Source organism: Drosophila gunungcola, chromosome 3R (assembly GCF_025200985.1).
Source record: "Drosophila gunungcola strain Sukarami chromosome 3R, Dgunungcola_SK_2, whole genome shotgun sequence".
NCBI lineage: Eukaryota > Metazoa > Arthropoda > Insecta > Diptera > Drosophilidae > Drosophila > Drosophila gunungcola.
The window spans coordinates 25,919,265-25,934,194 of NC_069139.1; the positions used below are offsets into that span (position 1 = coordinate 25,919,265).

A 14,930-nucleotide genomic window follows, 5' to 3' on the forward strand; every position below is an offset into this window, starting at 1 on the left:
TTTCATGTTGACTTTATATCTTAACCAGCTAAAAAGAGTTTGAGCTAACAAAATATTCCTGAAGATGGTTTAAACTTTAAAAATAGTACCCTCTTTAATTGCATTAATAGCTTTTCGTGCTTTAAGGTAGTTTGTCATTAAGTAATGTTTGTATTCATTTTTGACTTTACTTACTAATCGATGATAGCAATTTACACCAAAACTCTTATTCAAAACTTGTTTTGCACTTAAAGCAAAGCACATTTATACGAATGAACAATTAACTATTTAAAATTTTAAAATGCATTTTATTTTATTTAGATAAAAGAATATTTTAAAGATTAAACCTTCTTTAAGATCATCCGATATTCTTGGACCAAGATCACCTGAGCTCTCCCGAGATTTTGTTTCTGTCCTGAAAATATAGTTTTAGTTTACATAGGCCTGCGCGATTGAAAATCTATGCCATACATCACGTAGCACAGGGTTTGGCGGATTTTATAGCGGGTTATTGGATTAGCTTGAAGTGCTAGTGACACTACTTATATGACCCAGGATCAGGATCAGGAACGGATCAGATCGCGCTCCCTTGCTAAGCAGGTAGCTCAACCCTTAGATATTCATAACTAACATGGAAAACCCCGGGGAAAACCAAATTCTTTCCCGTTCATGGCCGATAACTACCTGATCGGGGGCTTGGGGTCTAATATATTGGCCTGCGACAAAACTGGGCAAAATCGTAGGTATGAAAATAAGGTATCTTAGTGGATATATAAGATGGTTCTAGCCCGGGACTACTTTGTGTTACTTTTTGTGATCTACTTTTCAACTTGGTGAATATGTTTTTGTTGGCATATCATTTCTATATATTTGTTGTGTAATATACTCAAATTATTAAAAAAATATTTTTAAAATGTTAAAATTAAAACGTTCATATCAAAACTAAGCATTTAAGTTTCAACTATTTTTCAATACATTCAAATGATAAATAGAAAAAGGGACATTCCCATATCACCTTTGAGTCAATACCTCTAGTCTAACTAATATTTTCGACTATCGCTAAAAAGAACGCAATCAGGACTCACGCCGCTTTTATACCTTTTATGTCGTGTGTTCTGGAGCCTGGACTTCACCTTGAATCAGAGCCAGGCCCGAAAAGACGCGACATCTACCAGTCCAGACCAGCCGGCTGCGAAATCAGAAGTGTCGCAGGCGGGACAGGTAGGAACCAATCCGATTCGTTACCTAAGGTTTCTAAGGTATATAAGCAAATGAGATGTCTTCAGGGGCATATAGTTAAAAAACCCATCTCAAAGCGAGCAGAAGTAAACGAAAATACACTCTTCAAGAAAAATGTTCACCATTGAAAACGAAAACTGTTTTGTGGATAACTGTTCAGCCAGTGATTTTGTGGTAAGTTTCAAATTCTCTGGTGACTTTTGATTAAATCTTATTCACCCCCTTTATTGCTCATTATTTTTTTATAGATGTATCCTTGTGTCAACATAAACTTGGAAGGGGCTCCATTAGCTCCAACAAAGTCCATGGAAAAATCAAAGAGGTGCCGCACGGCATTTACCAGTCATCAGCTAATCGAACTTGAAAGAGAGTTCCATCTCAACAAATATTTGGCCCGGACGCGGCGGATTGAGATTTCCCAGCGCTTGGGTCTCACGGAAAGGCAGGTTAAGATCTGGTTTCAGAATCGTCGCATGAAGTTCAAGAAGTCGACCAATAAGAAAATGGTAAAGGGAGCTTTGACCACGGCTAGTTCAACCACTTCCCAATTAAACGAGGATCGCTTGGAGGACGAACTGATCGTTGAACGACTCCTGCAGTATGTAAATACCAATGTGGAAACAGTTTCCCCGCAGCAAAATGCTCCCAGTATCCAAGAAGAGGGTCATATCACGCCACCTTATCAGGCCTACGACTATCTCGATGAGTTTTGCACTGCTCCAATGGAGCAGTTTCCCCTCAGTGAATTCAATACGGATTGGGGCAGTAATGTGCTGGGACTCGAAGCACCCGTTCCTACCATAGAAAATGTCACAACTCCCTTTACAAATGGTTACGCCCAGGATCAACCAATGGCGCAGAATTTCTGCTGGAACTCGAATAGTTCTGCTGCAGGTTCCACTTCATCGGAGGAAATTCTGGATGTTGACTACGACTTCATTCAGAGTTTATTAGACTTTTGAAAATTTCTTTAAATGTTTGTTATTAAAACTGTACATATACCGATAAAAGCTATATTAAATTGTATTATACTATATGAATATCTTCTATATTTGATTTAAAAAAAATAAAATATATTAAAAAAAAAATGACTACAGAATACTCCAATAAGAAGAATACGATAAAATTGTCATTCTGTGCGGTTTCTTTGACATAAAATTACTTTAAAATAAGTAGTTGTTTTGAGTTACACCAGAGACTCTATAATAAAAACAGTTTTATAGAATCTTTGGTTATACTTTAGAAAAATAACTTCTGAGCCTTAACTGAGATTAGAAAATTTTAATAAATTATACAAATATCAATATTGTTTCCTATTGGTTTTAAAATAAATAAACCCTTAAAATAACTTCTAATTACTAAATGTTATTTTTATGGTTCTTTTCTTTTAATAATTAAAATAATACTAAATCTTTTCGTTCTATTTAAATAATTTTTATTGATTTATCCAACTTTTATATACTTTTTAAGATTGATTTTTCGTTTGCATTAAAAAAGACATCAGTCTTAATATACATAGTTCTAATCATTTTGGTAACAACTGCCTAATTAATTACTTCTGAAACTTAGTCTGTAACTTTAAATACAAACATATAATTATGCTCGATACAAATATTTTCGTTCCTATAAATGTTTTTAAATAGTTTTCGAAATATACTAGTAAATTTCAATTGATTGTATCATTACCAATTCATTTAAGTATTAATTAATTTAGATGAGATCTTTTAGAAACAATGCGATTTGTAATAAAAATATTAAATATTTTAGAATTTTAAGATCCATTTTACACTAGTCTGCCGAGGCGTCCACAACCACCCTGCTTATTGACAAATGTAGCAATAATTTTACACCTGTAGTGCGACATTTGTGTGCATTTAAATCCGAACATAATTACGAACTTTAGCCGCCGACTGCATGGTTTGGAGAATGTAAAAAGGGAGCGAAAAAGTGGCCAAAAGGCAAAAAAGCAATGCCACCAAGATTGACAACGTGATGGTTAGACAAGAGAAGAGGAGCTCAAAACAAAAACAGCGATGAGCAAAGCGAAATGTCAAAAATACCCGAAAGCCAAAAAACGCGAAGAGCGAGAAGAAACTCACTTATACGGCTTTTTCTTTTCATTTTCTGCTGCGCTGCTGTGGAATGTGTAAATAACAAAAAAGCAAATAAATTCCGTCACAAGCAACACGTTCGCGTTGGAAGTGGAAAAAAGCGAGTGAGGCAAGAGCAGCAGCAGAAGAAAACGCTGCGGAAGTGACGGCCAAAGATGCATGGGTTCCAGAGCTACACGACCGCAAAGCTACAAACCCAGCAGAAAATCCAGCCAATCAGCGGGCCGGAGACTTGTGCGCCGGTGTGCGTGGACGTGAACGCGAACTCCACCCCCTGGGCACCACGTAGTAATGGCTATGGTAACCAGTTTCCAGATGGCACCGCGCATGTGCCGACCAGGAAAAAGTGTGATGGATGCGGTGGCTGTCGCTTTGGCCACTCCTTGCCAGTGGGTCCCAAAATGCCAGTTCAGTGCGTTCGGTGCTATTGGATGGAGTGGTTGTTGCTTGCTGGTTGCTCTGTAGCTCTCGGGATCCGCACGAAGCTCCCCAAAAGTCCTCTGTCTCGCTCTTGCCCTCGCTCTGAATCGGTTCGGTAGCGAAGCAATAGTATCAGTGTTGAAAATAAAGAATTCTTAAACAATATAGCAAATTAAAAATATGAATATTCAACAAGAACAAACTGCAATTTAACAATCAATTGGTGCATTCGGATAAAAACACTTTAGGTACCCCTGAAAACCGGTTCTGCGCACCTGAAAGCCAGAAAGGGACAGCTAGTGCCTGCATGTGTGTGAGTGCGAAGTGGAGAAAACTATCTCAGACGAATTGCAACAATTGTGTGCGCGAGTATTCGTGCGTGTGAGGCCATTGCAGCGATCGCAGCGACTCTACAAACTCTACACATCACGCATACGCACCGTAGAGCGGCGCGTACTTACAACTGGCATTATCGTTGTTATCGCCGTAGTTTCGTCGGTTGTGTTGGCCTTTTCGCGTCGCCATGGCTGCCAAAAGGTGTGTGTCGAACTGAAAAACGAAAAACAAGCCCCAAACAGCACTTGACGGTTGAGTAAACACAACGGTGGCCATATTTATATTCGTATTTAGGTTCCCTCGTTGTCGTCGCGGTTGTCGCCTTTTTTACGGCCAAAGATAAGCTGTGACATACTAAAGTTCTACGCAAAGCCCGCATTGCGAAAGTTGTGCCGGTTAAGCAAAATAAAATAATATAAAACAAAGGGTTAAGCCCCAACAGTTACTGTGAGCAAGTGCGAACAATAGTGAAAACCGTGACCTAAGAGAAATTCGCTAAATTTTGGCAAAGAACTCATATGTCAACGCAATAGTAGAAGAGAAATATGGAATACAGTGATCTGTAAATGATCAATTCGAAATGGTACGATAGTAATGTTGCTAGAATATAAGGTCGCAAAAATTAACTAAAAGTATATTTAAAATATGGGTTTGCGGAGTTTGACCAACGAGTTAAACTATGTGTATTTTGTATGTCTTCGATATAAAAAGAGATTTCTAATTGTGTTGTTAAAAAACAAAGTTTGTAGGAGTTTTAAGACATTTAGATATTTGAGATGCGGTGAAGAACACTTTTTCGAAATATAATTATATGAATTATAAATCGGTGTTCCCTGGCTGGAAATGTAATTCTGTCGGGTTTGTCCAGTTCACTAAACTTTAAAAATAAAGATATGTTTGTTATGTGATGTTGTTAATTTTTTTTTTTCTTCTTTTAAGAGGGCGGAGTTATGATTAGTTAATTTACACTGTTGTTTTAAGAAAAGCTACGCAGAAACCATATAATTATAAAACAGATTTTGAAACACATCAGTGACTACCACTGTTAATTTATTTGTTTTAACTAATTGTTAACATAATTCCTGTTTATTTCTTTGTTTAACTGTTTGTTAAATTTTTTAACCCTTGCAGTGGCATTTGTAAATTTGGTTAGAAGTTTGTAGCTCAGGAGAGGAGACGTTTCCGATTTTATAAAGTATATATATTCTTGATATCTCTTATAGCTTCCTCACGAAGTCAGGTCAAAATTGTTTAATTTCGTATATTTTTTAGAAATTGTGGCACAATTTGCTGATATTTTTTTAAGATATTTAGATTTATATATATATATATATATAAAATAGAGAAACAGACTGTAGTTTTATTTTACATTGTAAACAGTTTACATTAAATTATAAAATTTTTTATATTTTACTTAATTTGTTCGTTAAAATCAAATTGTAAAAATACTGAATTAACCACATACGACGTAAAACACATTTCAAACAATATTACATGCACTATAAACATATTTTTAATTTTTTTAAACTAAGTTTTTAAGCAAAAAAAAACAAAAAAACTTTTAATTAATATAGGTTTTGGCAGAGTTTAATATTTATTGAAAGATTGTTTTCTATTTCAGCTATTCGATTTAGACATCTGATTTTTATCCAAAAATAAAAAAGTTGTATTGTGCGTTGTGTGTTTATGTGTTCAAAAACAACGAAATTATGACGATTTTCTTATTATTTTCGGATCGCATTTACTATAGACTACTTAGTACTTAGACTTATAGACTACGTCCAAATAAAAAAAAACTTGTGATAAAAGGGTTATCCAAAGAACTAAAAACAAGTTTGCTTAGAAACGGAAGACTGTCAGATATGGCGATATTGATTCTGCAGAAGTAACATCTTTATAGGGACGGAAATGATTCCTTCTACGCATATTATTTACAATCTAGCACACACATTTAATTTAAATTGGTGTTTATAGACTATTGTTAAATTACTTAATTTAAAGAAAAGTTATATAAATAAATACATCTATTATATAGTAAAATAAATTTAAAAAATCACTATTCTCGAATAAAAAATTATTTTGAAAGACAGACTTAAACAAAGTTGATAAATTTAAAACAAAAACTAAGTCTTGTAACCGTCCAAAGCAACAATGTTTAGTTCCAATTTAATATCCTGTCTCGTTTTACGTTCAATGTCCTTGTTTAAGAACAGTAATAAAATGAATTGCAATGTTATCAAAATTTGTTCATTAAGATGTATCTTTCCGAGATATCTGCAACTTTATCACTGGCAGGACAAATAGACAAAAAAACATTTAATTGAAATTTCATTTAAATTAAAAGGTTAATCGACAGCTTTGTAATAATTTGAACATTTTGGCTTATAGACGCTGGCTTCGAGAGCACCCACTGCAGTACAATAAAGATGAACTAGAAATCGGAAAGACATAAGCCATTTTAAATCGTTAAAAACAGTTAATGGAAATGTGGTATAATAGCAAAAAATGTGTTTTTCTTGCAGGTCACCAAACTGAGAAATATTTAAAACACTTGCGAATTGAAATCGAAAGTTATTAAATACGGAAAGAAAGCACAAGCCATGCAGGAGGTTTGTAGCACACTGGACACGACCCCGATGGGCACGCAAATCAAATCGGAATCGCCGCTGAACCCGCTGCAGGTGCAAACTGGGCAGACGTCCCTGCCAGTGGGTGGTTGCGGTGGCGCGGGCGTGGTGGGTGGTGTGGGAGTGGGTGTCGTTCAGCCCGGGATCGGCCAGCAGGGGGCGCCACCGGTGCCGACGGTGATGCTGGTCAACAAGATGGCACCGAATTGTGATAAACGGACCGCCGACACGGCCTATTGGATGGCCGCCTCCGAGGGCGGTTTCATCAACTCGCAGCCATCGATGGCCGAGTTCCTCAACCACCTGAGTCCGGAGAGTCCCAAACTTGGAACACCTGTTGGTGCCGGCGCCATCGGAGGCGTGGGCGTCAACGTTAATGTCAATGTCGGGGTCGGAGTCGGATATCCGGTTGGCGTTGTCCCTCAAACGCCAGATGGAATGGACTCTGTGCCGGAGTATCCCTGGATGAAGGAGAAGAAGACATCCCGCAAGAGCAACAACAACAACAATCAGGGTGAGTCCAAATACACATTACACTTTGGAAGAATACTAGGAATTTGTTTTAAAGATAAGAGCAAATAGAAACAAAAATCAATGCTATTATTAAAAGGTTTCATTCCTAGCGCTTTCAAAACTCTTGAACAAACAATTTTTGCGAGCAAGCACGCAAAAAATTTCAGAAATTTTTAACAATTAACAATTTTAATACAATGAAACAAAGTTTCGGTGATTGAAACGCTTAATGAGAATGGCGGATTCAGGGTTTGCTTGCATTCTGGTTCTGAAATTTTAGTTTGTTTTTATTTCATAAGTTCATTTTGGAATGGTACGAATACTTAATCGTGGCCAAAAAAATTAGTTTAGTGATATTTTTATCAAAACGTACCTAAGAGGGAAAACAATACAATGTTTAAGATATATAATGTTAACCTAAATTGACAACATCAAGAATATACTTTTTCACACCGTGAGTATAAATTTTGTACTCTTTCTTAATTGTGTTTAAATCGCTCAAATTTTCAAGCTCATTATTTTTTGCCGTGCAGCCAGTGAAATGCGAAACTGTCATTAATCAAGAAATCAATGCAATTTACCTTGCATCAAATGAGGCGCAGCATGGCGGCGCCTTCGCCACTTCCCGTCCAGAAAGCCAAAGCCAGAACTGTATGTCCGCACTGCCGCTCGATCCCGATCCCGATCCCTTTGCCTTTTCCATTCGATCACGCACCGAGAGGGTTCGGCTCCTTTGATGGACAGCTCGCTCTGGTGCCGGCAAAGATCTGTTATTTGCGATCATTTGTAACAATTTTCGAGAGTAGAGCGGACCGCGCTGGAAATGTTTCATTTATTTCCCTTCGCTTCGACTGGAGTCGAATGTGTCGATTTCATTTGCGCAAGAAATACGAAAAAGCGACGAGGAGAGTACAAAATGAGAAAAGAAAACTACAGCTGGGCCAGGGATCGAGCCAGCCGCATTTAAAATAAATGAGGTATCAAGGTTGTCCGACCATACGTTTTGCTGTCCAACTTGCCGGGCCAGTGCCCGGTGCCCAAGACCCGAGCCCCTTTCCTCAAAGCGATTGCAACCTGTTATTTGGGTTCATTTGTCAAAATATTTTTTCCTGTCCCCCTTTTTTTTGCCTTTGATCAAGAGGCAGTGGATGCAGAGGGAACGCCGCGTTGCACGTTGCAATTGCAAGCCTTTGGGCCTCCGGGCCATGTTGCAGCACAGAAAATACATACTTCGTGTCTGCTGCTGCACCATTTTAAACCAGTGCCTCCCATTCGCCATTTCGCCATTCACATGCCCAGGGACACATAGAACTGAGTGGATCACAGGGAAGAAAATACTGCAAAACGAGGAACAAGCATTTCAATTTATCATTTATATCGGACACAATTCGAGCAACGGCTTAGCCGTTGAAAAATTCTATGGGGTTAACTTTAAGGTTCAGCACACAATGTTACTATTGTGGTTCATTGAAAATTATTAACATAAAATTGAATAAACTATAATGGGATAATGTTGTGGAGCAGTTACTATAAAAGACATATTGTAGTTATATTCCTTTTTTCAATAAAATACCCAAAATAACAAGGATAGAAAGGACTTAAAATAAGAAATAAATAAATGAGTTAAGGACTGATTAGCCAAACCTTTGGTCTCACACCAATCTTTCAGCTTTTGTGACTCGAAAACGTTTTTTTAAATACCCTAGGAACTAACTCCATATAATTTAACTCCATTTAATTTGAAAAACGTCTATAAGTTTTTAAATTACTTCAACAATATTCATCAGCCATGATGAAGAGTAGGACTCAGTTAGCTCTTGTATAGTGTGCACTGACTTAAACTAATACATTGCCAATTAATATTGACCACACACACCAACAAAACACATCCTGTTGACAAATGAGCAGCACTAATCCCCTCGAAAGTGGGTGTAAGTGTGTGTTTAACCGCCAAATCCCAACACGTGGCCAGTGCGGAGTGGCAAATGGAAGCGTCGAGGAATTCCCCAGAGGGGAGAAATCTTTCTCCGGGTCCGTGTCCGAGTCCGGGTCTCTGGTTGCCGGTTTCCCGGAGTGAAAGTGAGCCAATAAATGGCGTGAAGCATTCCGAAGCGCCGTTGAAGGGTCAATACATCTTTCACCCACTCCGAACACACTTTATATGTATGTATGCAGTGCATGGGACGAGAAACAAAGGGACGACATGCTGAGCGATATGGATTACAAATGATGTTGTAAATGTCCGTCCCGGCGACCGTTTGTTTATCTCAGTGTGCGAACAGGGCTAGTGTGTTTGTGTTGGTTTAACAGTTTAATTTGTTAACGTTGTCAAATTAATTCCTTGTCAAGTGGTAACCGATCTAAATGATCTGTGAATGGAAAGTGAGTAATGGGTTATCTTAAGATCGCATTCGGGATTAATGATCACTAAGGTTAAAAACTGGGCTATACCTCAAATTTCTGAACTAGGAACTTTAAAATCTCTCTTATAGTCTTCATCTAAACATATATATGTTTTTGTTGAAAAAGAACAAAAAGAGAAGTGTCCCTTAAGACAAAGTATTTTATTTAATTTGCTAGCAAATAGTTTACACTATTTTTGGTATTTTTTTGGCTTTAAGTATAACAAAAAACTTAAAAAGTATAAATTTAAATAAAGAATTCCAAGCAGAGTTTACCTTGTGATCTAGAATTCAGTTTTATTTAACATATATGAGCCTTAATTAACATACAACTTAAATATTTGCTTAAATACATTTTCAAAATCCGCAAATCACAAAATAAAATATTTTAATGTAATTGTTTTATATGAATTCATTTTAATATAAACTTCAGCTAAATAAGGTCTCTTAAGCCTGGCCATTTAAGTCCACATTTTTAAATTTCACTTCCTGTCTGAAATAACAATTTGTATTCACCAGCCCCTTTCCTTGCACTCATTGTTTGCCGCAAATTGTTTGCAACGCATCCTGAATTTTAATGTGTGGCGCGTATTTCGGCTGGAATCCCTTCGAGTATGGGTTGCACGAGTTGAAGGATGGGGATTTCTCCACAGAAATTGTTTCGTTAGCCTGTTTACATGCACACAAAGAGGAAGCAATAAAATTTCCGCTCAGCATCAAGTGTTAATTAGGCGTAATGAACTGCAAGAAAAGTTTGTAATTGTCGAGCAACATGTTCAAGTTCTCTACAAGTATCTGTGAGATACGCAAACGGATCTTACCAGGTTAGTGAGATATTTCAATGAAAAGAGCGACTTCGGGCTCGGGGGTAAACCAATAAAAAACAATTTGACTTCGTTGGCCCCGGCTATTGAGAGGCGGCAATCCATTCGAAGCGCCATCTGTATCATCCACGCCACTCCACTGCCACCAAATCCGTCGATCCACCCACCCCGCGACCATATGTTGCTCCATTGAGAACTGAAGCAGTTCATCCTGCTCCTGGTTGATTCAGTGGGTTGAGGGGCGAAAGAGCATAAAAAATGCGTGCGGCACGACTCGAAACTTACCCCCCGAGGATTACGATTATAACAAACCATTTATCATAATATTTATGTTGATGCGTTGTACTTTTTCTCAATGAAGGTCTCAAAGTCTGCCAGGGTCAGAAAAAAGCGGAGGACAGGGCCAGGTTCGCGGTGCCTTTTATTAATTTTATTTATGATGAGTCATTTGCACATTTATAATTTTAACCTTTACAGTTGAATTCATTCAAAACGAATTCGGCACGAGTGCGAAAAAAAAATCAGGGGAGAGTAAAATGTTACTCTGCAGCCGCGTTCATGCTATGCAGATTTCTATAGGAAAACTTAAGATATTCTTACGTAAATCCAATATTTTCGATTGAGGGGGAGGTTTGTCCGAAAATGTATTCTGTTATTGATATCCCTTTATTATGTGGTTGACATTAATAGAGTTGTGGTGTCACTGTGGGAATGAAGATATGAAATCATATCTTGATTTGGCTAACTAAATATTTAAACAAATTTTGTAAGACTTGCTGTTAAAAAAAGTTTGGCTAACTAAATATTTAAAAATATTTTGTGAGACTTGCTGTTAAAAAGTTTAATAAATAACGAACAATTAAAGAGACTCCAATGCTAATTTTAAACTAAATGTGTGTTTTAAAAAAAAACAAGAAGGAAAGCAAACTTCGGCAAGCCGAAGTTCATATACCCTTGCAGCTATTGCATTAATTAAATACTTTTGAAAACATTTAAATTATGATTTACTTGAGTATGTGCTAAAAAAAAACATTGAAACTATGATTATTTGCAGCTCAATTATTAGATAGTTATTTTATATATTTTTATTATTTCTATGGGAGCTATATGCTATAGACGTCCGATTTTGATAAAATTTATACCATAATTCTGAAATAATTAAACATTGCTATATGTCGAAGAACTAAACAAAAAATTAAAAAACAGAAAAGTTATAATTTTTTTCATTTATTTTTCCGATTGTTCCTATGGGAGCTATATGCTATAGTCGTCCGATTTTGATGAAATTGAAACCGTAATTCTGAAATATTAAACCATTACTATATCTCGAAGAACTAAACAAAAAATTAAAAAACAGCAAAGTTATAATTTTTTTTCATTTATTTTTCCGATTGTTCCTATGGGAGCTATATGCTATAGTCGTCCGATTTTGATGAAATTTAAACCGTAAATCGGAAATATTTTACCATTACTATATGTCGAAGAACTAAACAAAAAATTAAAAAACAGCAAAGTTATAATTTTTTTTCATTTATTTTTCCGATTGTTCCTATGGGAGCTATATGCTATAGTCGTCCGATCCGGCTCGTTCCGACTTATATACTACCTGCAATAGAAAGACAACTTTTGGGAAAGTTTCATGCAGATAGCTTTAAAACTGAGAGACTAGTTTGCATATAAACGGACGGACAGACGGACAGACGGACAGACGGACAGACGGACAGACGGACATGGCTAGATCGACTCTCCTAGTGATGCTGATCAAGAATATATATACTTTATAGGGTCGGAAACGTCTCCTTCACTGCGTTGCAAACTTCTGACTGAAATTATAATACCCTCTGCAAGGGTATAAAAATAAAATTTATTTATTTATTAGCAATAATTAAAAAAAATGTGTTAAAATGGATGAATTTTATTGCCCACATCCCGCATAATCCTGAATTTAGGTTGATGTAACCAGAAAACTCCCCGTGGATAAATGCCTCCAAAAGAGTAAACTGGAAGTCATGTCGCCGAGCATTAAATTAATTGGGGCTCGTCAAATAATTTTTGAGCACTAATTACGCGTCAAACGATGAAAATTTTCCAAGCCCACAGAAAAGGCTCCGTTCCAGGATTTGAATCTGTTGGTTAAGGTGGGCCGTTTTCGGGTCGCTCAATTAATTGTTACGACTTTATTATGTAGATAAGTGCGCAGCGTCTTGGCCAGGACAAACAAAGGGTTCTAATTGGCCGACCGCAGCCAGGATAATGCCAGGCAGACGTTTACGCCCCAAAGGGTTTTTTCATATTTTTCTTTCACTTTTTCTGGCCTTTCCCTCTCCGACGTGACTGTGAAAAAATCTGTTACAATTAGTTAAGCTTGAGCCGGCGGCTGGCCGAAGTAAATTTTAAGATTATTATTTTCTACCACATTTTTGGGTGGCTTTTCGGCGGTTTTATCTGCAAACTGATTTGTCATTATTGTTAAAGGGAAAAGGGCCCGAAAATTTATCAGACTATTTTAAACCCAAATGTTCAAGGCTTTCTTATGGCGTGTGTTGGAGCAAGGTAAAAGCCAAATTAGTGAGGCAATTTTTCTTTAAGTTTATCTTTATAAAAATACGGACTTTGTAGGCCAGAAAACCAGCATTAGGTAAAACAACGCGAACCTCCGAGAATTAAACCTCTAAAATTAAGTCTATAAAATCTAAGAAAATGTGTTTTATTTCCAAGTTTTGTAATATAATACAGGATTAGAGACCAAACAATCATTTAAGCAAATCAATTTCCTGCATTAGGACATTTCCCAACTCGCTTTGGGTGTCCTTTAACTTTCCCCCCAAATTGGTCATTTGAGGTTTCCCCTAAAAACTTTGACGTTAACCAATATCGATTTAATTTTATTTCCACTCATTTAGCTAAAAGCGTTTCAGTAAAAATGAAAATATTTGCCCGCGGTTAAATTAAAAAAAGCTGGAAAAAGAAAAAAAATAAGTGGGAAATGGGGAAGAGTGGAAGAGAGAAAAGCATTTTATGAAATGAATGCACTGACACTCTGGCCTCGCCTTGGAAAAATTTGAATACATTACAGAGGGTTTTGGGCGGAGGTATCCCGGCAAATAAACCGCCGAAGCCGTAGCCGGAGCCGCCCCCTCCTCAACCCCGCCCCTTTTTGCCAGGACGACGGCATGACAATGACACAAAAGCCGCGCACTTAATCGCCGCGGATCACATTCCGTAAAAACCGCGACGATAAAAACTTTTTTACGCTCCATTCTTATGTACTTAGTGGAATGGAAGGGACACCACTCCACCACTCTAGAACCAACCAACCACTCCACCACCCGTGGTGGTTGACCCGCCTGTCCGCATTTTTACTGGAGACATCTCTGTCCAGTTTCCCGCTTAGCAGGAGAAAATCAGATCTGAAATTATTTTCAATTTGTACGCGATTTATTTTTATGTCTTTTTTTAGAGAGCCCTCCTGCTCATCATCCGAGATCCCAGTTTAAACGATTTGTAAACATTTGAATTGGATTTTCGGCCATAAAAATTGCTTGTTTGCGACTTTATCTCAAAGACTGGTCTAAGTTGTGGGCATTAGTGCTATCATAAGTAGGGGAAGTACACCTATTTATTTCCGTGCCCCAGCCCCAGTAAATAACTCAACTCTGAGTTAATCGCACTGCATTCCACTTCAACGAAACCTCGGGGGGGTCTTTTGTTTACGGTTACGGCTACAGAGGTGGGGGTCGCACCCTAACAACTATAATAAATTAATAAATTACCAAGTTTTTGCATGAAACACAGTTTTACTTATCAATGAGCCAGGCGAACTGCAGTAATTACTAGCCAGGTTCAGTCGAGGGTGTTGCCAAAGACAAATGACTGTAAAAATGTAAAAACTAAGTCCAGACAGTAAAATGTCATAAATTATCATCACGCACGGGCCGATTGTCGACTACTGAATCTGACTTCTAAGTTGCGCTCCGGTGAATTGCATAAGCCAAGCAAGCTTATAATTTTTTTCAGATTTTATATGTTCTAAAAACTGAAATTATATGTATTGAGTACACTATTAGATCTTTTCGCGATACACCAAGCTCTTAAATATGCCAACGATCATTCATATTTACACTATCGCTTGTTATTATTACATTTGATATAATACATTATATTTTCAAAATACGTGTTTTTGAAAATATTTTATATATTCTTTTATTAAATTAATTTAAAATTAATTTTAAATTTGTTTTATTAAATTAAAGTAAACTTTAAGATCACTTACTGGATTTTGTTTGTCTATATAGGTTTCTAACTTTAAGCTGGATAAACAGAAATCTTTTCTCTTAAAAAAAACATTTCTTGTTGTATCCATTCACCTAAGCTGCTCATAGTAAAATCATTGCTGTCAACACTCAAAAATTATTATGAAACAGCATAATACATTTAAAAGTGTACCTTCGTTTAAAATTTGTGATTAATGTTGCCGAA

General features: G+C 36.9%; 2 protein-coding genes across 3 annotated transcripts in view; both read left to right on the forward strand.

The window, feature by feature from the left end:
* Window positions 1-1,279: 1,279 nt before the first annotated feature.
* Window positions 1,280-2,225, forward strand: LOC128259722 (protein zerknuellt 2). The gene is made up of 2 exons (XM_052992272.1): window positions 1,280-1,392; window positions 1,467-2,225. Exons 1-2 carry the CDS (start codon window positions 1,333-1,335, stop codon window positions 2,178-2,180), a joined length of 774 nt encoding a protein of 257 aa, XP_052848232.1. The 5' UTR covers window positions 1,280-1,332; the 3' UTR covers window positions 2,181-2,225.
* A 1,534-nt stretch (window positions 2,226-3,759) lies between these two features.
* Window positions 3,760-14,930, forward strand: part of LOC128266610 (homeotic protein proboscipedia) — a 39,409-nt gene continuing 28,238 nt past the window's right edge. The window contains exons 1-3 of one of the 2 annotated variants that reach the window (XM_053003257.1): window positions 3,760-3,859; window positions 4,380-4,668; window positions 6,608-7,226. In XM_053003257.1, coding sequence (XP_052859217.1) covers window positions 6,686-7,226 — 541 coding nt within the window. In that variant the 5' untranslated portion in view covers window positions 3,760-3,859; window positions 4,380-4,668; window positions 6,608-6,685. Of the gene's footprint in view, window positions 4,669-6,607; window positions 7,227-14,930 lie in introns of both variants that reach the window. The other variant, XM_053003264.1, reaches the window with a different exon arrangement.